The following is a 21604-nucleotide window of genomic DNA, read 5'->3' as shown; positions in this document are numbered from 1 at the left end:
CCAAAATTATCTAAAAGACTTGGGGTGTATTTTTTATTTATTTAGGTGGCAGCTTTATTCTCCCTGGCAATGAAATAGTCGGCTTGCACCTGCGGACTAGAGGGGTTTCTGTTCCTTGAGCGTCCTGCTAATTTTAAACCCCACTCTCTTTCCTTGCCCTCCAACGAAGGGGGCGCCTAGCATGACGGACCCCTCCGGGCAGCCAGAGTGCCCCCATTCCTGCTCTCCCAGCCCTCAGACACTTTCCCTGCCCAGTCGCCGCCCTCCGCTTGGCGGACGCAGGCGCGCCTCCCCGCCCGGTGCTGAGGGGGCTTCTTCTCCACCCCAGAGGGCGCGCTTGCCTCGCACAGGACGGCGCGCTGGCCGGGTAAAGAATCCTCTCTTTCCCTTCAGAAGCGGAGACCGAAGGGAAAGAGGGAAAAAATCACCGCGCGGCTCCCGCTCAAGGTCACTCCGGGCGGCCCCAACCCAGCAACGTCAACCCCCGACGCCGAAGGGAGGCGGCCCGGCTGTCGGCCAGCGGCGCAGCGCCTCACTCCGCGCCCCCCAGCGAAGAGAAGGCGGCGCTCCTCGAGCCGCTCTGCTTGGAGGTATTCGCCGCGCTTCTTGTGCCGCCAGCAACCTCTCTCGGGTCATGAGGCGGAGGGGGGAAGAGAGGCGAAGGTGGGGGAGATTATCCTGGGTGTCGTGGCGGGAATGGCGGCTGGGGCCGAGGTGCAGGAGGCGAAAGAGAGGCTCCCTTTCCCCCAGAGCGCCAATGAGAGGCTGGAGCTTTCTCGCCTCTGGGGAGGAAAACAACAGCCCACTCGCCTTCCTCCGGGTGCATTAGGCGAGGGCCGGCGCTTTCCCCATCCTCAGGGTATTGCAGCTTTTCTCTCTCCCTCCTCACAGTTTCCTGCCATGCTACCGCACTCCTCTGGGTGGCGTTTAAGGTGGTGGGGGGGGGGGGGTTGGTACGTGCCGACCATCACGGGGGTGGACATGGCGTGCGTAAAAGCGCCTGCTTGTGTCTCGGGCTGGGCGCTTGCCCGCCAGGTGTGTCCTTGGGAAAAGGCCGCGCTTTTGACTCGTTTCATTTCTCAGGACTGCGTTGCAGAGTGTCCTTGTGTGCAAGGGGTCGCGATCTTCACGCGAAGAAATGGGCGCTCTTGCCCCATGCACTGTGGCCGCAGCTTAGTGGTAGAGCATCTGTTGGGCTGGGAAAGTCATGCCCTGCCTCAAACCGTAGAGAGCAGCTGCCGGTCAGTCAGTAGCGATGGACCAGTGCTCTGCCTCGGTATCAGGCAACTTCCTATGTTCCTATGCTGTCTCCTTTTTACAGGTCATGCTCTCTGCCCTTACCTTTAATGCTGAACCAACAACACCCAGGAGCAACCATGTCTGTGTGTACAGGTTGCTGGCGCCAGATCGGATTAGTATATTCCCTTCGGTACCTGCTAACTGTAGTTGGATGACACAACATTTATTGTCTTACTAGCAGACTGATTTCCCCCCTTTCACAAACACTGCACACAATGAGTTTTGGCATTCTTAATGTTTTGTTATGGGGAAAGGGGATGCATGCAAACTGTGTAAAAAAAGTTAGCAATCTAAATGGGGAAATATGCATACTTGCAGAAAAGAATGTTTCAAAGTCATTGCTGAACTCATTCTTCAGTAGGGGTATGTCAACAGATCCTTTAGGGGTGTTTTGCTCCTGTTGACTCAGCATTAAAAAAAAAAGAATAATATTTCATTTATTTCCTGCCTTTCCTCCAAGGAGCACCCACTTCTGCATTTTATTGGCACAACAACCTTGCAAGTTGGTTAGGCTGAGACTCAGTGACTGGCCGAAGGTCACAGCTGGGCGGATATTTGAACCAGGTCTCCCAAATGCAATTCAATACTTTAACAAATGTGCCTATTTGATTACAAAAAAAAAATAGCTTCAGATTTAACTGCAGAAGTGCTTCCAGCCATATGTACCCTAATCTTTTCTTATAAGTTTCAAAGATGCACTTGTGCATGGCTGCTTGCTAAGGCATACTTTTATATGCATCTCTGGCAGGCAACCAGTGACTCTCCTGATGTTATTGGACAGCAACTCCCATCATCCTTTGCCCTTGGCTGTGCTCGCTGGGGCCGAAGGGAGTCAAAGTCCAACAACAACTGGGAGGCTGAAGACTCTTCACCCCTTGTCTATGAGCTACGTGTTCCTCATGTGTTTATCTTTTCTTCAGTCATTATCAATAAACATCTATATTGAATGAAAAAAGTCACTTGTGCATCTGTCTGGCAGCAATCTATTAACATCCAGAGCTACTCTTGATTTTGAATAATGTCTAGCTTTTAATGCTGTCAGTCTTTAGCATAGATAACTGCATATATTGGAAGGTACGCAGTACATGTCATATGCAATCTCCTGCTTGTGTTGTAGGTGGAAGCCCATTAATCATTTCTTGGTCCTTATTTTTTGATGGAATGAGGACCTCACATCTCACTGTATTGTTAGGAACATAGGAAGTTGCTGTGTACTGAGTCAGACTACCTGACCCTCTAGCTCAGTATTGTTAGAGTAAACAATACTAGTAGTGGTTCTCAAGTAGTGGACTAGTAGTGACTCTCAAGGTTTTAGGCAGGAGTCTTTCCTCCACCATATCAGGAGATGTCAGGGGGTGAACCTGAGACCACCTGCATGCACAGCATGTGCTCTTCCACTGAACTATGATTCTTTCTCAAAAGGGTGTTGTGTTTTGGTTTTGGTTTACAAAGGGGCAGCAACCCTAAAGCTTCAGCAAGTTTTAACAAACTAAAAACTCCTCTTTATAAACACACACAAGATTATTATTAGTTATCCAGTTAAAGCTCCTAATTCAATGAAGTTTTGGTTTCCTTAGTTTTCAGTGGGAGTCTGCAGGTGGCAGGTATCTCGTATTCTAACCCAGATCCAGCTACACTTGGGTTGCTGTCCTGTACCCAATTACTTGAGAGTAAGCCCCTTCTGAAATGTATGGGAGCAAAGCTCACTGTTAAGTGATGGTGAAATACCTTGGAGTTCTGGTCAGTCATTACAGCTGTTGAGTTGGCTTTAAACAGGATTTAATCACAACTCATTTTAGCTGATTCTGTGTTAGTGTCTGTTAAGTGTCAGGAAATTAATTCAGAGGTTTCTACTGAATCCTGTTTATGCTTACTCCAAAGTCTCATGGAGTTATTCTTGAGTAAATACACATTGGGCTGGAGCCTCAGTGTACTTCATGATCTTTTCTACTGTTTTGACTTCATAATTCCCACGGCATATGACCCTAGGTTCACTAATATTTCGAATCCTAGTTTCCTCTCTCCTTTGCTTCAGTTCACTATGAGTAAATTTGGGTAGCATATAAATGCCAGATCTTCAAATGGTACAGTTGGCACATTCTACGTTGAGACAATGTGGGGGTTGTGGGGATGGCAAGCTTTGATGACTTCATCAAAAACCAAATAGGCACTCTTAATGTGTTATGGTAGAACTTCCTTAGTTTTACAGATTAAAGTTCATTGAAAATGAAACTATATAAATTTTCTAGCATAGGCGCTAGATTCCCCAATGTGAAACCCACAACAGAGAGTTCTTTGTGTTCATTATTTTGTGGTATTGAAAGAATTAAAAAAATATGCCCGACTTCCCTTTTATATATTTTTGTGTCTGCTAAATTACATTGCTACAAGATTGGTGAGGAAAGGACACTTCCTCTAAAACAGCAATAAAGACGTCCATATTTTTCTTTTATGTAGACTTTATATTATTTCAAATTATTTCCATTTGTCCTGGGCTTATGACTTTCTATCATGTTTTAGCAGGGAAGTATGAAGCTTTATTTATGGAAGGCTTTACTCTGCTTCCAGTTTGATGCTATAAATTTACCAAACGTAGAAAGAAATCACTTCTGGAAAAACCTCCATGCACAAGCACCCTATCTGTGAGTGGGGCGCTTTTCGTTGCAGTGTCTTTAGGGACTTAAAGGCCATGCTGCCCTTTGGCACACCTGAGGATCTGCAATGCCAAACTAAACTGCACAGGATGTGTATGTTGCCTTTTCTCTCTCTGCCCACCCCGTTCTGCACGCGGATAATCAGAGAGTTCAGGCACATTCCTGTATCCCATCCTGAGCACAGTTATTCTACACGTGTAAAACCTCTGCAAACCGTTTAGAGGTTCTATTTACAATTAAGTAAATAGGCATACAAATTCTCTTAAATACATAAAAGCTCATACTCCGCTAAGTGTTCCATTCTTTTCAATATCCCCACAATAGAGACCAGGGATACTGTTCCCTTGTGATGGAGTAAAAGAGCTGTCGTTGCGTTATGGAAATCTTACAGAGCCCCTTGCAAGGGGCAAGATGTAAATTCTTCACAGTGTATAGCTTTTAGGTGTTTTATGCATTATGGGCTTAAAACACAGCTAAGTTGTTCTTTTTCCCATTTGGATTGCAGCTGGTTTGGAGAAAATACACATGATCAAAGCACAGCATTTCCTAAGAAATTACAGGATAGATACAGGAAAGATGTGAGTTAACATTGGTTGTACATTGCTTCCTAGGCTGCAGTGGGGATGCAATGGATACAGACTAAACAGGAATGTGTACACAGCATTATTTACCTTACCCTACAGCAATGTTCATTGCCTAATTTATCACTTCAAGAAGCTTATATTAGCCTACAGGGGGCTTATTGGACAGTTTCTCATATGAACACTGGACAGATCCAGACCTATTGAGCTGTAGCAAAGGCTTCATACACACCATACATGTAAAAAACATTAGTTCCCGCAGGGAATCCTGGAAACCGTAGCTTACCCCTTACAGAGCTGCAATTCCCAGCATCCTTAAACAAAGCACCATGTGACTTGTTAAGCTCCCCCCCCCCCCATGTTGGTGTTCCTGAAGGAGTCTTTTACTTGTATCCACACAGTGGACTGGGATATTTTGGCTAGTCTGTGCTGTTCCCCAATATGTCTCAGATAGGTAGAACCATTTGGTTTATAATTCAACATGTCTTGCATGATGCCAGGGTGCTGTCATTTTCCTCCTTTATTGAGGGCAGGTGTCTAGAGGTAAGAGCAGGGTTGAAGTTGTTGCCTTATGAGCTGAAGCTGATCACATGGAATAAACCCTCTTATGCAATCCTGCTAGGATAAAGTGCTGGGGAAGATGGGGACCTGCTATTTCATCCCCTCTGGATCATGTATATCACATTGAGGAGTAAAATCCTGGCCTGTTTTGTGCATGTGGGTTTGGGGCTAGGAAGCAAACTGCATTTTTCTTCATGGTCTCTCTGCAGTCCTTTATTTCCTTACAAGAAATCCTTGCAATCATAATTACATTTTTACAGGTGTGAAGGTTTGCAATTTAACTTGTGTTGTGACCAGCCACACAAATGAGTGTTTGCTTTCTGTTTTAATAGTTGCAAATGGACTTTGGACTTCTGTCCTTCTAAGTGCATACAAATCCTTGCCTCTTCCTGCCTGCCTGCCATGGTCTTTATTTATCTATCACATTTATATCCCAAGATGCTCAATGCATCTTACATGGCGTTGGCCCATTTTATCCCCCACAGCACCCCTGTGAGGTACACTAGTCTAAGAAGGATTGCATAAAGCCTCCCAGAGCTTGTTAGCTATTGATATCTGAACTCAGGTTTCCCTCAGTGAGAGTCAGCACTCCAGCCCTACCTTCCCCCAAGCTGCTTCCTTCCAGATGTTTAGGACTCCAACTCCAGCATGGCCAAAGACCAGTTGATGGGAGTTGTAGTCTAAAACATCTGGAGGGCACCAGATTTGAGGTAGGCTGTTGCTCTAGCCATGCACCACAGCCTGTCGATCTCTCTACATTTCAGCCACCCTGAGAGTTTATTCAATTCTACTGAATTAAGTTTACAACATTTACTAGCTTCATTGAAACAAACCTCAAGTCCCTGGTGCAGCAAGAGAGAGCCATGTGGATATCTGAGCAGGGGTACCTACAAAAGTGAGCAGCCCTGCCTCAGTGCTAGTGATAAACACTGATACATGTCCATCATTGCTTGCAGCCAACACTCTTTTCCAATCTGATCCCCTGAGAACCTACCTTTGGGGCCGGAGAAGGTTGTGAAGGCATGGTAGGAGCTTGCTTGTACTATTGTAAACAGTTGAGAGCCCTTCACTGCAAATTGCATACTGACTCAGGGACCTCCAAGTGAGAGATGCTGAGGAAGGACACATAGAGGGTTGAGAGACACTGTGTTGCTCAAGACACACACTTTTTTTTTTTACTTCCTTTGGGGCATTAGAAATGGAAGAGGTTCAAACTCTGGACATGAGCTCTCTTTCTCTAGTGAGTCACCACCCCCTTGTTTATCTGTGTGAGGTGCCTTGTCTTTGCAGCCTATGCTTGAGGTTCCTGGTAGTTATTTGCATCTGTAAAAGATCTGAGAAGACTAGCCTTATTCATCATTTGTTGTTTGTGCAAAGTGTTCTCCTTCACCACAGTTCCTAGTAGGGAACAATTCCCACTTGTTGTGTTCCAAACTCTCCAGCCATGGAGGCAGAAGGCTATGGCCCTATGCCACACATGTTGATGTATGTGAACTATATTCTAGTTTATGTACTCCTGGGGTTAATGCCACAACTGGTTGCAGAGTTGGTCAGACTCTCCTGCCATCCGTTGTATGTGGTGGGGAGGTGGTAACAGAGAGGGGGAAGGTGGGGCTTGCATCTTGAGCTTTACCCTGACTTCAGTGAAAGTATTTTCAGATTGAGCTGCCTCTTATTCTGATGTAACATAGCGTTCTCATAGGCAAGACCACTCCCTGAGCAAGCAGAGGATTCAGCTAACTTCCTCCTCTCCCATGTCATATCCCCAACTCTGCCTGGGAGCAATCCTTTTCCCACCCAGCAGGTGTAAATAAGGGACAGACTCAATATGTGAATTATCTGTTGTTGCCCTTGGCTTAATAATCATAGTCCTCTTTTCGTTTTCGTTCTCAGGCCTACTGAAGTGGTAATGTCATTCTGATCTCCATAGAAGAAAACTTGTTATTCCTTGGTTTGAAGAGGGATTTAAAAATAATAATAATAATGTATCCAGTTCCTGGTTCCATGCATGAAGGAGATAATGGACATCCTAGGAAACTTATCTCTTTCCTTTTCGTTTTTGGCATTACGTTGTTATGTGCTGGATTTCTGCTTTCGATGTTTGTGTTGCAGACGTGCCCAAGTGGTGCCTTTGGTGACTGTAAAGGAGCCCTCAAAATCATTGGGCCTCTGCTTGCTGTTACTGGACTAGTTTGTATAATTCTGGCGCAATCGAGAGCTAAAGGCTACCTCAGAGAGGTGCAATTGCAAGATGACCAGGTGTACGGGTTTGTTTTTTGTCGAGGAAACTGCCAGTTTGCTCAGTTCCTTGTCTTTGGTTTTTTATTTTTAACTAGTGGGATGCTAATCAGCGTCCTTGGCATTTGGATTCCGGGATGTAGCCCAGGTTGGCGCTACCAGCAGTTTAACCATAGCAATACTTCTAATGTTGAACTCCAGGATTGTGGATTTCATTCTGTTCAGACCATGGGACCTTTGATTGTGCTCATTGGATTGTGTTTCTTTGTGATAGCTCACATTAAAAAGAAACAAAACATAAATTTCGTCCAGGAGTCTTCTGTCAATGAAGAAGAACAGCTGGATCCTGAATCATTTCAAGTTACAGTGGGTAAGTGAATGACAGCCAAGAAGTCTTCCAAGTGGGCAGTCCCTAGATGTCAGCAACAGGAGACACTTGCAAGGAAGCCCCATTCCTCCCCAGCACTTGAGGGGTGGATTAGGAGGGGAGGGAAGAATTTTGGAATTGGAATGTGGGAATGGTGGAAGAAGAAGTCAGGGTGGGTAAGAAAATAAACTCCAGAATCTGCCAATCAAAGTATAGTTGCAAGGACTGCTTTTGAAGTACAGTACACTCCTCAGAACAGTGGTGAAATTAATGAGAGAACTGGATTCTATTTTACAAAGTATAATAGCAATACTACTTCACATTGTGTTGAGAGCCCTTGTCTCAATAGCCCCTACAACAGCATTTTGGACCTTCCAGTTTATGGTGTTACACCATTTGTGTGTCTAGACGAATGCAGATCTTAAAGCTTTAACCTCCAAGCATTTTCAAAATATTTTAAGTTGCCCTGTGATCCTTTGATGAAGGGCAGTGTGGAAATTTAATAAATAATAACAATATTCTGCATGCTAATAAAAGTGCAATTGTTTTCCAACAAAGTGTAGTAGGGAAAGACTGATAAGAGTTTAATCAAATGCTTTGAAGATGCCCTAATGCCTGGGAGTGATGATTCTTAATGAAATGCACATCACAAGTAGGGCTATCTTGCGTGTTGCTCCAAAGAGAACTGCATATAAATTTGACCTTAAAGTGTTGGATTTTTCTTTTGTAGGTGATACTGTAATGGTATTCCCACCACCGCCACCACCTTATTTCGCTGACTGTCCACTGCAAACAATAACTCCTAGCGTGGTAACAAGTGATTTGCCTTTAAGTGAAAATCCTCCACCGTACCACAGCACTTTTATTAATTGGTAAGATCATTTTTTTTAAAAAAAATTGAGCATTTTGAGCATTTTGCACATGGGCTAATGCAGAGGTTGCCAAAGTGGGCACCAGTGGGCATATCAGTACCTCAGGTGGCACCCACACAAGGTCCCAGCAAAAATCTCTTCAGAAGTCAACAATACATGAGACACTGTTTGCTGCTCCTGCTCAGTTCCTGTTTGCTGCACTGCCAACATTGGGTAGGCTCTCTTAACAAGGCCCATATTTCACTGGATGTCAGGATTGGACATCCACCCTTACTTCACTGGATGCCAGGATTGGACATCCACCCTTACTTTCATTCTGAATAGAAGGAAGGTACAAAGAGGTTCTCACAGTGAGCAAGCACTGCATTGACTTGTGTAGGTATTTTCCCCCTCTTGGGGTTGGAGGAATTCCTACTCCATTTTGAGGTCTTGGCTCTTTCTCTGGTCTTTTAAACGTGACGGCCATTTTGAGTTGTGCCACAGACCCCACAGTGCCCACTAGTCAAAGAAGATTGACACATCCATTACCAGAGAAGATTGGTAATGGATGTGCTTAAAACTGGACTTTACATGGAAGACCAACAATTGGCTCTCCAAATACCTTCTTCCCTTCTTTTTTGTTTAGATTAGAAAGTAGCCATGAGGGGTGGGGACGCAGGAGAGAAGATTGGGTGGGTACATGGTGATGTTGCATGGGTTTGCTTTTTCATGCCGGCAGGCCTATTCGGTTGTGTAAACCTTTTCAAGAGGAGCCAGTCATTTCTATGATTTTGTATTTTTTAATTATACTTTATGTTTTATTCACCTACATAGTTTGCTGTATACCACCTGATATTTTATATGAGAGGGTGGCCTATAAATATTTTAATCAATAAATAAGCAGATTCTTGGTTTTCCCAGCACCTGGGTGCCAGACCCTAGTGCTTTGCTGCTGCGAGCTCCCTGGAAGAATATAAATGTTATAAACAAGTTAAACAAGTCACAGGCATTCCATCTGAATGTACACTTCACATTACATCATTTCCATCATTATATTTCAGAGCCTTTGTCCTATCTTTTCTGAATCAACCAGAAATTGATTGGGGCCTCTTCTTACTTGACAAATAAGATCTTTCACAGGTGCTGCTGTTGCCTACTGATTTGCATGCACCGTGGCATGGGAAGGGTGTACCTATGTCCTTTTTCATTGTAGTATAACACTGCATGATTGGCTTCCTGTCAGAAGTTCGCACTTCTACATTGTCCATAGGCAAGGATACATATGAAACAATTTACCATGTGCAAAGTACTCTTTGGCTCTACCAGTTAGAATTAAACTGGCTGTATCCATGCCAGATGTAATTTTACCACTTTGGTGAATAGAACATTATCATCATTGCTTTTAGGAACCTTGGGTACTATATGTAGAAAGGCGGGGTATAAATCGAAATAACAAATATAGAGAGATTAAACATGCCAACATGTGTACCCTTTCGTTATTTCTTTGCAGAGCACAGAATGCTGATGCATCAAACCTGGTTGCTTGAAGAGAGAATGAGCTACTGTATACAATGTCAGGATGTGATTCACCTTCTGAGAACTTAATCCACACTCTCTCATCCCTCTGAGCCATCTCAAAATTATAAGGGCAAACGAGCAGCTGTAAATAATGAATGTGTCTTTTCTTCCTCTCCTTACATCACCCAGATGATCCATTGGCATCCGCTTTGAACCAGCTGTAAGAAATACTCAAGAGGGAAGGTGTATAAAAGGGGAGAGAAAGAGGACTGTTAAATTACAGGGTGAAAATAGCCTGGAAGAGAGATGGAGGAGCTTTGAGCCAGCAAGGAGAGCAGCAAGCTCAACGGGCATGAAAGTAGAAGGCCTACCAAGCCAAGACTTCTGTTACTGGAAAACGAAGCCAAGGCAATCTTCAGAGAAATACTTGGGACACGAAGGACCCAGCACCTTAACACCTCTTCATTTGGCACCTTGTATGTAACTGGAATACCCAAAGCAATGTACGTCTCAAGTCAAGTCAGCTACCATCTGAACATAGTGCTGTGGCACACATCTAGCAGAAGGAGGGGGAAATCTGGTGGCTTTGTCGTTCTGTTTCCTTTTCCCTTTTTCTTTTTTGGCTGTTGACAAACTCAAAAGTAAAGACTCTGGAGACCTCAGAGCACTGAGTATGTTGTGTGTGTGTTTGGGCTGACCCTCATGTTAACAAATTGTACATGTGAGATTTTCAGTTGATTAAACATTATGGCACAATTTACGTGGTGACTGTAGCACTTGAGTGGTGTGACCAACAGCAAGTTTTGGCCTATAGAAATAAAAGCCAAAACTGCAAGTTACGCGGGCTCCATGGCTGCTACTCTAGTAGTAGGAGTAGTAATAACAACAACAACAACAATAATAAATAATAATAATTTATTATTTGTACCCCACCCATCTGGCTGGGCCTCCCACTCTGGGCAGCCTCCAACAAAGATTAAAAATACATCAAAATGTCACACATTAAAAACTTCCCTGAATAGGGCTGCCTTCCGATGTCTTCTAAATGTCAGGTAGTTGTTTATCTCTTTAACATCTGATGGGAGGGCGTTCCACAGGACGGGCACCACTACCGAGAAGGCCCTCTGCCTGTAGCTTTGCTTCTCGCAATGAGGGAACCGCCAGAAGGCCCTCGGCGCTGGACCTCAGCATCCAGGCAGAATGATGGGGGTGGAGACGCTCCTTCAGGTGTACTGGGCCGAGGCCGTTTAGGGCTTTAAAGGTCAACACCAACACTTTGAATTGTGCTCGGAAACGTACTGGGAGCCAGTGTAGGTCTTTCAAGACCGGTGTTATGTGGTCTCGCCGGCTGCCCCCAGTCACCAGTCTAGCTGCCGCATTCTGGATTAGTTGTAGTTTCTGGGTCACCTTCAAAGGTAGCCCCACGTAGAGCGCATTGCAGTAGTCAAAGCGGGAGATAACTAGAGCATGCACCACTCTGGCGAGACAGTCCGCAGGCACGTAGGGTCTCAGCCTGCGTACCAGATGGAACTGGTAGACAGCTGCCCTGGATACAGAACTGACCTGCGCCTCCATGGACAGCTGTGAGTAGTACATGTGTCATTATAAAACCTTCAGTGTTTCCCCACTTGCAGCTCATTGGCTGCTGCATACAGCAGGCAGGGAATCTCTGGACATGATGGTATCACATGGTTCTTATTTAATGTTACTGGGGGAGTGTGTCATGGGAGGGGCTCAGTTCAGCTTCAGCTGCACTTCCCCTGTAATGCTTGTGGTACCTGCCCAACTGAGTTATTAAATTATAAATGATGGCGAGAGAATGAGAAAGAAATTCTTCGCCAACTCAAAATATTAGAACTCTGGGGGAACATAGAGTGGACATAGCTGAAGACAGAAAGTGCTTTTTCACACTGTGCGTAATTCAGTTGTGGGCTTTGCTGTCACAAGATGTGGTCATGGCCACCTGTTTAGATGGATTTTTTTAAAGCGTTGGGCAAATGACAGAGAATAGGTCCTCTGCCTCCATGATCAGATACTCAATGACAACAGCAGAATGGGGGGGGGGGTCACTATTGTATCCATACCCTGCCTGTGGGCATCCCAGAAATATTTGGCACACCAGTTTTGGAAACAGTATGCCTTGGTCTGCTCAAAGAGCTGCCCATTGGAGCAGCAGGATTGATATTATTTTACTGAATTTCTTCCCCACCCTTCACCATAAGGTCCCAGGGCAGATTATGACAATGAGAAAATATTAAAATCAGTTAAAACAACTGAAGAATAGGTGGGCCACACACAAATACATAACACTTGTTATATCCTAGCTCTGGGACCTATCTGCCACTTAGTCCAGCAGCAGAAATTGGAACTGACTCGTGCTGTTCTTCCCCTTATGTACTTTAATCTGCATTGTCTAAGTGTCGAAGCTGCAACCAAAGAGTCAATTAAAAAGTAGTTCTACAAATATTTTGCCTCTTAAAATGTTGAAACTGAACAGCTACCACTTGCTGAATTATTTGGGCCCAGAGTCTGAAATGTATTGAGACTGAAAGCAAAAGTCTTTTGCATTCCTGCTAACAAATGCTTTGGTGTCTAATTCAGAGCATTCACAGTCATTACATAAGTCATAATCCCCATGAACATCAGTTTTAGCTGGTGGTTAAGAGCACTACATCGGAGATAAAGAGAGTTAATGCTCTAACCCTTCAGCTGTGGTAATGACTGATTTCATGCGAATTGCTCTTAGTGTAAATCACAGTGCAGGGCTTATACCAACTGGACCCATTTATTTTTCACTAGGCCTCTTCTGTGAGTTTGACCTCTCTCACTGAAACCTGCTATTTGCTCATCTATGAACCAGGAATTACTAGAGAAGATTTAGAGTAAAGGACACTGCAGGTACCTTGAACTGGCAGGTTTGCAACAGGAAGGCTGAGCTCTAATGAATCCCAGGCAAACTTACTAGAGAGTAAAACACATTGAACATAATGGGGCTTACTTCTGAGTAAACACATGCTGCATTTATTGTGATATACTGAGTGTCTTGGGTTTGTTGGTTTGTTTTTGCATGATGTCATTGCAGGCTTTAAAAAAGATTTTTATCTTTTTTTAATTCTGGGGCACATTTTCAACATGTTTGCTATCATCAACTCCCAAGAACTTCCACAGTACACAGATTTTTCATTTAATACACATATTTCTTGTAAAACATAAAAAACCTTATTACAGTGAAAATGTAATCTACAAAGCAAGTAATCAAAGCAGTCCAGAATCCAGCCTCTGCAGAAAATGCTAAACACTTTCTCAAAGTAGGAAGGCTTAACTGCAGTAGTAGTGCCCTGATTGTGAAATATTCATAATGCTACTTGCCAGGCTCCTAGTTTGCTATGAATTGTATGTTTCTACAAGCCTCCAATACGAAACAAACTTACTCATGACTGAGTGAGCACCAATAAAATCATTTTCATTTAGAAGCATGGTAGAGTGCTTTTGCAGAGCTTTCATTAGATGACAATTCATGTAGTTATGCAGAAAGACATTCTCCCAATTCTGTCATGAGTTAGGAGTTTAAATAAAGTTAAATAATTACAGTAACTACTCCAAAACACAGAGGGAAATAAGATGAGCAGGCAAAAAAAAGGTCTTCCTTTGTCTCTAGCCAATGACTGTGAGAATCTTCCCCACAGGGCATTTGAGAGGCAGGCAAGGGAGTATTTTGAAAGATACTACAAGGGTTAGGAAGCTGGTGTTACTCTCTGAAGCCTGTACTAATGTAGTTAGGCATGTTGAACATAGAAACGCTGATGGCAGCATTCTGCCTAGAGATTTTACAAGGAGAGACGCTATAAAGAGCAGCTTCTTAGAAGGTGTGCTAATCTTAACTTTGCAGTGCCAGCCAGGGAACAGCAACTATAAAATGAAATCATAGAACTGAACTTCCTATTACAGTTCTGACCCAAAAGAGGAAATAATCCTTATGAGAAACAAATGTACCTCTTGGCAGTAATTGTAAAATGCAGCAGTGAATAAACACCTTTTGGCACACTTCATAAAAGGCTCGGCCACGCAGTCTGAGAATACTCTTGCAAGGTCACCTTTGCATGCTGCAAGAGAAGAAATAGCCATTCAGAAAGATGTGGAAATCTGATAGGAATCCGGTTAGGGCAGATATAGTTTTTCACCTGCTACTGCCAGGGAAGTCTGCAGACGGCCCCTTCAAGCCTGAAGCCAACCCTGAATAAAAGGCATTGTCTCTTGCAGGGCAGTAGATGCTCTGAGTGGGTGCTGTAGTGTTGCCAATTGTGTCATCTTCGTCTCTCCACCCTAGTTTGCCTAGACCAGTGTCTAGCCCTTGGATTCCATGCTAGACCTAGGTCTTGCAAAGATTCAGTGGCCTTGGCTGATGCAAGGAAAAGGTCAGGGAAATTATCTATGCTGCACTTTGCAGCCTCTAAATGTTTTCAACATTAGGGCACTTAAAACCACTTAAATCCTGTAGTCAGGGTGGTACTATAAGTTGAGTAGGTTTAAAATGTGAAACTTGGCATAGGTTCAGATAATCTATTTTTTTATTTTTATTTTAAAGCCCAAATCTGGATTGCCTTGTCAAGCTTTTTGTTTTAAAATGTAAAGTGCAGGTGTTGGCAGAGCAGGAAGTGAGGTGTGTGTCTGCATTCCTGGCTTTGTTTGTTTTCCTTGTGGTTTCTGATCTTCCATATCTTTTTCTCTGTGAAGCTTCGGATTTCTTAGTTGTAATCTATGCTTACCTTGGGCACAGCTTGACTTTCTTCTGAACAGGTTACACTTGTGCTTATCTGGGAAGCTGGTGGGTATCTGGGGAGCAATACATACCAGTTATCACAGTGGTGGTTCTTGCCCATTGTCAGTGGTAGGGCAGAATGCAGAGAGCCCAACAGTAGGTGGTGCCAGAGCCAATGGCAGGCAGAACCAACTAATACTACTTCTGTCCTCTTCTTCCCTGCTGAGTTATACAAGGGTAGCTGAAGAGAAGGGGGAAGCTAATAGGCAGGACCATCTCCTGGACTGATTGTAAGTATAAAGGCAGGCAGGTGCAGGCTGACTCAGAGTAGACTGCGGTTGGTGGGGCAGTGCCCCTTTTTCCCTAATGGAAACGTCAGCTGGTGCAGAATGTGGTAACCGGATTGCTGATAGGGGGGCATCTGGCTGACAATATGTGAAACCATCTCCACTGGCTGCCCATCTACTACCCAGCCAGGTTCAAGGTCCTTGTCGTCATTTACAAAGCCCTGAACAACTTAAGGCCCAGGATACTGCAGGGACTGCCCGAACCCTTATATCCCAGCTCAATCACTGAGATAATCTGCAGGAACATTGTTGTTCATTCCCCAAATTGGCAAAACTCCTTTGACTGGAAACTGAGCCTTTAGTGTCATTGGCCCAGTATTGTGGAATACTCTGCCAACACAGATTCAGCATGTGCTGTTTCTGAAAACCTTTCAACTCTGTCAGGCTTATGCAGGGGAAATAAGAGTACATCTTTCCACAAGAGCTAGCGGTTTCTGATTTTGACTTTTTAAATGTGTTTTTTGTTGTAAGGTTTCGTTGTGCAATTGTGAACTGCTGCTATAATTTATAAATGTGGTCTAAACCACAGAGCCTAGGGCTTGCAGATCGGAAGGTCAGCGGTTCGAATCCCCGCGACGGGGTGAGCTCCTATTGCTCAGTCCCAGCTCCTGCCCACCTAGCAGTTCGAAAGCACGTCAAAGTGCAAGTAGGTACCACTCTGGTGGGAAGGTAAACGGTGTTTCCGTGTGCTGCTCTGGTTCGCCAGAAGCGGCTTAGTCATGCTGGCCACATGACCCGGAAGCTGTCTGCAGACAAACACCGGCTCCCTCAGCCAGTAAAGCAAGATGAGCTCTGCAACCCCAGAGTCGTCCGTGACTGGACTTAATGGCCAGGGGTACCTTTACCTTTTTATGTATGTATACATATATTTATAAATAAGTAAACAGCTTCCCTTACTATCCCCCGTGAGATGATTAAGTCCAGAGTCTAATGTTACCCAACTGCGCTATTGTGAACAGAGTTCTTGTATAACTAGTGCAAACTTGGTACGTCCTACCAAGGACATCCTCCTTCCTAGGCATTCCAGGACAGGTTTGCACAGTAATGGAATGGAGCGCTGTTAAAGATGCCTCCCCCTGCGTGTTTTCCTTCACTCCTTGTTAGCCGAGCAGTTCTGAACTCATGGTGTCTGATGACCACAAAGCTGGTGCCACACTACTTTTATCTGGTGCGTTCTTGGGGCTAGTAGGAATTATATTCACCATGATGGGATGTGCAAAATATGAAAGGGTCATTCGCTTCGAATGGGCTCAGTTGCTTGGGCCTATTGTGCTTTCAGTAGACGTGACTTTTTTGCTGATTGCTGCGTGCATGTTTAAAATGATTGCTTGCAAATCATGCAGCCCAAATGAAGGAACAGCATCTGACACAGGCCAGACTCCTATTGGACAATCTGTTGTTTTCACTAGGATTAGCCAGGCTATAAACTTCCACGGTGCTACAGTGGTGCAGTACATCCCTCCTTATTCAGCCCAGGAAGGTATTGGCATGAATTTCCATCAAGTATTGAGTCATCCTGGAATTCCTCCATTCTCCAGGCCATTAATTTCCGCTTTGAGCCCTCCTTGTTACTATAATGTCAACCCCCTGGATAACTCTGCTTTTTCTACAGATGAAAATTACTCTGCTTATCTTCCTGCAGACACCAGAATTGGAAGGTAAGTTACTATGTGTACACTGCATTTCAATTGCAAGGTCTTTTACATGCACTGGTTAGTGGCGTTAATGAAGCATTGGCGTAGTCTTTGCTCAGACAGAATTTCAATTACTGACTTGAAATAAGAGCATTGCCCGAAGCAGCAGCCGTAACTGGTTCACAGATATTGCCGTTCCAATTAATTAATGATGCGGCATTCATGGAGCATTTTAATCTTCTATGTGTTGTTATTTTTCTCTGCTAAGTACAATCCCAATTTTTTTAAAAAAATGTATCTGTTACCTCCGACACAGAATTATTTTCATTTTGTCAAAGTAGCATTAGGAGTGGATTAAGAGAGATAGAACTCTAGATTTCTACCCCAGAATCTATTTTTCATGCCAGAAACCTGTAATGGTATGGGGGAAAGGTGTTTCTGAGCATACTCAGAATATGCTTTCCTCAGCACTGGGCAAGTATATCCCCTCCCCTTCCTATGGTCTTGGAAATTAGTTTAGAAGAGCAGATCTGCACTGCATGCCCTTATAAGCTCCACAGCTGTTCTCACACTGGGACTTACCTGTCCCCAAAGAATGCATTGGTGTTTTGTGACTATCATTCTCTGCAGACGCAGGCTGTGCAACCTGCATTAAAGGGGGGGGGAGTTTGGGTTTTTTTAAAAAATAAGATACCTGCTTTTGTTAGGCACCTGAATTTTTGCTTTTCAGTTTATAAAATTCTTCCTTTCCCTTCATCACATTTCCAGGTCAAGTGACAAGTCTCCCAAGAACAGAAAGAGATGCTGAATGAAGACCTTTACAGTGACATATCTCCCCCACCATATGAGAAACTATTTCCACAGTGGTCATAAATATAATAAAAGGGTATCCCTGACACTTCTATGTAAGGAACAGAGATTGCTTCTTGAAAACATCCACATATACTTGAACAAATAGGAACCAAAGAGACTGAGGATTGTCTATTGAGGTTTTGGCTTGGTGATAAGGTCTTGCTTAGAACAGGTGTTGCTCATTTACTGAGCACCTGAGACAAAGGCAAGTGAGCGTTCCTTTTAAATGTGAAACATTTTGCATTTGGCTCCATATTTTAAAACCACCTGGCTGGTTGGCCTGCTCACCTAGTTTTTCCTGGGCTGTTGATTTTCTTTATTCTCAGGAGTCAAAGAGTACGTGAGTGATTACTCTTGGATACTGAATTTTATTCTAGGTCACATGTAGAGCCTAACTTACATTAAGCACAGGTACTCTTTTTTTTTTTTTTAGTTGCCTAGAATTCCTAAAAACTGTGGTTCAAAAGTATTGCTGTCACTTTGCAGCTGAGAGTACGCAAGGCCACTGGTGGGCTTGTGCAGAGGAACAAATAATATGAATTAGTGCTTCAGTCTGCCTGCAGTGACATACAGATGCCAGGCTTTGGCCAGCTGTCATAACCAGACAAATAGGTCCTACAATTGGCTCTTCCCTGTCTTCCTGGCCAGGTCAGAAGTCCACCAGCAGTTTTGCTTGGTGTTGACAGCTGCCACCACTTGGTGAAGAAGGCTCTCTACACCAGGTCAGTTTTATCAAAGTGTGCCTCGTTGCACTCCTGTTTTGCTGCTCCTGTGATTTTATTTAGTGCTATGGTTTTCGTTTAATCCTTGTAACGATCGATCTATTGTTTTAAATTGTAATATTTTATGAAACCTGCCCTGAGACCTTTTGGGAAAGGTCAGGCTATAAGTGTTAATTTCTATAGGAGAAATGGGTGTGTGTGTGTGTGGAGGAGGTACCTACCGAACATTGTTATAAAAATAGCATGAGAGAGGCATGAGGACAGAAAAGCCAAGGCTTTCAATGTCTGTGTGCTAATCCACAGAGCATGGGAAGTAAGCAAAGCAAATTCGAATTCCTAGGGTTGTGTCTGATGAAGTAATTGCATGAGCAGGATGACTTCTTCTTGCACAATAGAACTTTTCCTCTCCTCCATCCCCTCCCCTCCAGCCTCCCCCCAAATCTGCTCTCAGGACTCCCTCAACCCTCCAAAGCAAATTTGGGGGAATGAAGGGGAAACACATGGAGGAGAGGGAGGGTAACTGCAGTGACTTGAGGTGCATTCAGACATGGGAAATATTGTGTTAGTTTTCCTGATTATAATATTCTGATATTCCTGTCATACTGCAGTACCTGTTGTGTTATGAAACTGCGGCTTTTTGACTGACATGCCTGCCTGTTATGCTAAATTTCATTCACACCAATGAATATATTTGGACTATGTCACCATGCCACCATGCTTTCCTGCAGAATAGAACAGTATGCAGAAACCAGCAGAATAGAACAGTATGCAGCCCCACAGCAACCTTAGGATGATTCCCAAAGCACTAAACTATGGCTTAGAGTCACATCCAAGCCCTGAGATGTTGGCACAACTGCAGAATCTTTCAGAGGTTAGAATAGGACACACATGATTCTGTTAAGGAAAGCCACAGTAAGTGGCTCTCTACTTGCAGTTTTCCCTAAGGGACTGCAGTTTGATTTCACATACACAAGTCTGTTAGATTAAAAAATAATAACATTGGGAACCTAGGAGAGTTGATCTGTTAAAAATGCTTAGCTGCCCATCTCTTTCCCTTTCTTCTCTGCCCTGAGAAATCTTAAGAAGTATCAGAGTTGGGCCACATTTCCCAAGGATTGTAAGAGAGCTATCTAAGAACGACTGAGCTGGTTGCAACATGCATTTAGGTGTGTTTTGGAATATGAGCTCAAGCAGGCTATTCATACTGTTCCTTATCTCATAAGAACAATGCAATATTTGTGATGGTACTTTGCTTCTGGCTTTTTTTAATTGCCAGGCTAGAAGTTTCCCACATTCATTTGCAGATTCAAAGTTCCTTTGCCTCATCCTTCTTAATTTCCATTCTATTTCTTGATTTAAAATCTGTGAATATTGAATCTGAAGAGCTTTAATTTCCTTTTGTGTCTGCGAATTCTTTGGGTTTTGTCTGGTGAAACTATTGAGGAACTGCTCTAGGTCTCAGACTTCTTTGGCATTACTGCCAATGAACACCAGGGAGCAGGAGAGAGGTGCAACTGCAGGAACCAAACCGTGGCTGTTGCTGGGAGTTTGTAGGCAATAACTAAGTTGCTTATCTTCTTCACTTAACAACTGCTGAGCCAATAGGGAGGTGAACTCTGTTTCTGCTTGCCCTAAACAGCTTTCTCTTCAAATTTTAGAATGGGACAGTCCATAAAGTTGACTCTCTTGTCACAATTTGCCACTGCGGTCTCCATACACACAATTCAGCTGCTCTCCAAGCCCAAATCCTGCATAGCATGACCCTCCACCACATATCTGTAGTTGCTGTAAAATACAAATCCACATGGGAGTCAGGACTTAATCTGTACCAGGGTCCCTACATCTCGTTTCACTACTAGGACTCAGTTTTGGAACATATCAAGCCAGAACAAAGTGCCCTTGAACAGCCGAAGAGTGCATGCATTTACCTCATCACTCCATAATACAAGTGTCAGGACTTCTTTTTTTTTTAATATGCAACCAGGTTCAGGACTTGGGAGTTTGGAATGGTATCCCTCGTTCTCTTGGACCAGATGTTATTTTCTGGAACTACACTATTCTGAGTCTGGTTGAACATTAAAAAAAAACAACCCTTGGCACACACCAGGAATTGCAGTGGTGGAGAGGCTTGAAAGAAGGTGGCATTCAAACCCAGGCCAGCTTAGGAAACAAAGCACTGTATGGAGCAGTGGTTTCCAACCAGTGTGTCGTGGCACCCTGGGGTGCTTCGAATGATGGTCCGGGGTGCAGTGGGCAACACAGGCTTCTGTCCCTCTTTCTTTCCCTCCCTCCTCTGATGTCCTCTTGTGTCTCTGCCTCCCAAGGGCTTGTGTGGCTGTTTGCTGCAGCAGCCCTGGTGATGATGGTCCCCGGAGAACCCCCAAGGAGAGGGGAGAGGAGAGGAGTCCGAGGGAACACTCCACAAGGGAGAGTGTTCAAAAAGGATTGAGAGGCTGGCTGCTCTGCAGGCAAGGGGTGACACAACTGGGTTTCTGAGGCTTGGAGCGCTTTTCCCCACAGGGGAACCGCAGAAAGAATGTTGTTGGTAAAGGGAGCCATAGACTCAAAAAGATTGAAAACCTCCGCTATGGAGGAACTGTGAGGTGGAGCCTCTCTTGCTGCCTCCTCACCCCAATTTTACAACAGCTCCTTAAGGACAAAAGAAACCCACAGCCTCCCATTCCCGCCAACATTGTCACCAGAGATTTTTTTTTGTCCTAATGACTTTTGTTTCCATTTGCCCTGAAGCGTGGCGTACAATTGACTCAATCAAATTTACTTTTAGTCAAATTAAAAAATAAAACCAGCTTGGTATTATTTTTAACAGTAGTTTCCCATGCTTGCAAGGAAACACACTGGAGTCCGATTAGGGAAATCCCCTCTCCAGGGGCTTCTGTGTTCAGTGGTATTTCAAGGTCATGCTACATTCTCAACAATTGCTGCCACTCAGAATTTTTCAGGGCAGAGCATATAGAGAATAGTCAAAGACACTCTTTGCAAAGCAGCCTCATGAAAACACACATGATTCCTGGCAGTCCTTAAAATAGTTAATTTCATCTTCCTCTACTTTAAGCCCAATAATCTGCAAACGGCGACTGATGCATTAGAGATTTACAGCTACCATAATTTATGTCATAGTAGATCACAAATCCTCTTTTTCCCTTTCTCCTTCCCTCCCCCTGGCCCCTGCTCATCGCGTTCCATCCTTTTAAACAATATTT

At 44.0% G+C, this 21604-nt stretch overlaps 2 protein-coding genes across 2 annotated transcripts; both read left to right on the top strand.

The window, feature by feature from the left end:
- Positions 1 to 181: 181 nt before the first annotated feature.
- Positions 182 to 10829, top strand: TMEM171 (transmembrane protein 171). The gene is made up of 4 exons (XM_053409129.1): positions 182 to 590; positions 7608 to 7703; positions 8431 to 8572; positions 10062 to 10829. Coding segments are annotated over exons 1-4 (648 nt in total). The 3' UTR covers positions 10063 to 10829.
- A 5004-nt stretch (positions 10830 to 15833) lies between these two features.
- TMEM174 (transmembrane protein 174) lies at positions 15834 to 18063 on the top strand. Its single transcript, XM_053409128.1, is given in 3 exon segments — positions 15834 to 16833; positions 17325 to 17419; positions 17591 to 18063. Coding segments are annotated over 3 exon segments (801 nt in total). The 5' UTR covers positions 15834 to 16219; the 3' UTR covers positions 17683 to 18063.
- Positions 18064 to 21604: the final 3541 nt, after the last annotated feature.

This window comes from Podarcis raffonei, chromosome 11 (genome assembly GCF_027172205.1).
Source record: "Podarcis raffonei isolate rPodRaf1 chromosome 11, rPodRaf1.pri, whole genome shotgun sequence".
NCBI classification, from domain to species: Eukaryota; Metazoa; Chordata; class Lepidosauria; order Squamata; family Lacertidae; genus Podarcis; species Podarcis raffonei.
Note: the sequence above shows the minus strand (reverse complement) of the source record. Positions and strands in the feature narration are given on the sequence as shown.

Bases quoted from the DNA above. Each gene is read 5' to 3' on its own strand.
- TMEM171 (XM_053409129.1), top strand. From the start codon at position 182: ATGACGGACCCCTCCGGGCAGCCAGAGTGCCCCCATTCCTGCTCTCCC. The intron at 591-7,607 runs GTATTCGCCGCG...TCTTTGTGATAG, and splicing joins TCGAGCCGCTCTGCTTGGAG to CTCACATTAAAAAGAAACAA. The intron at 7,704-8,430 runs GTAAGTGAATGA...TTTCTTTTGTAG, and splicing joins ATCATTTCAAGTTACAGTGG to GTGATACTGTAATGGTATTC.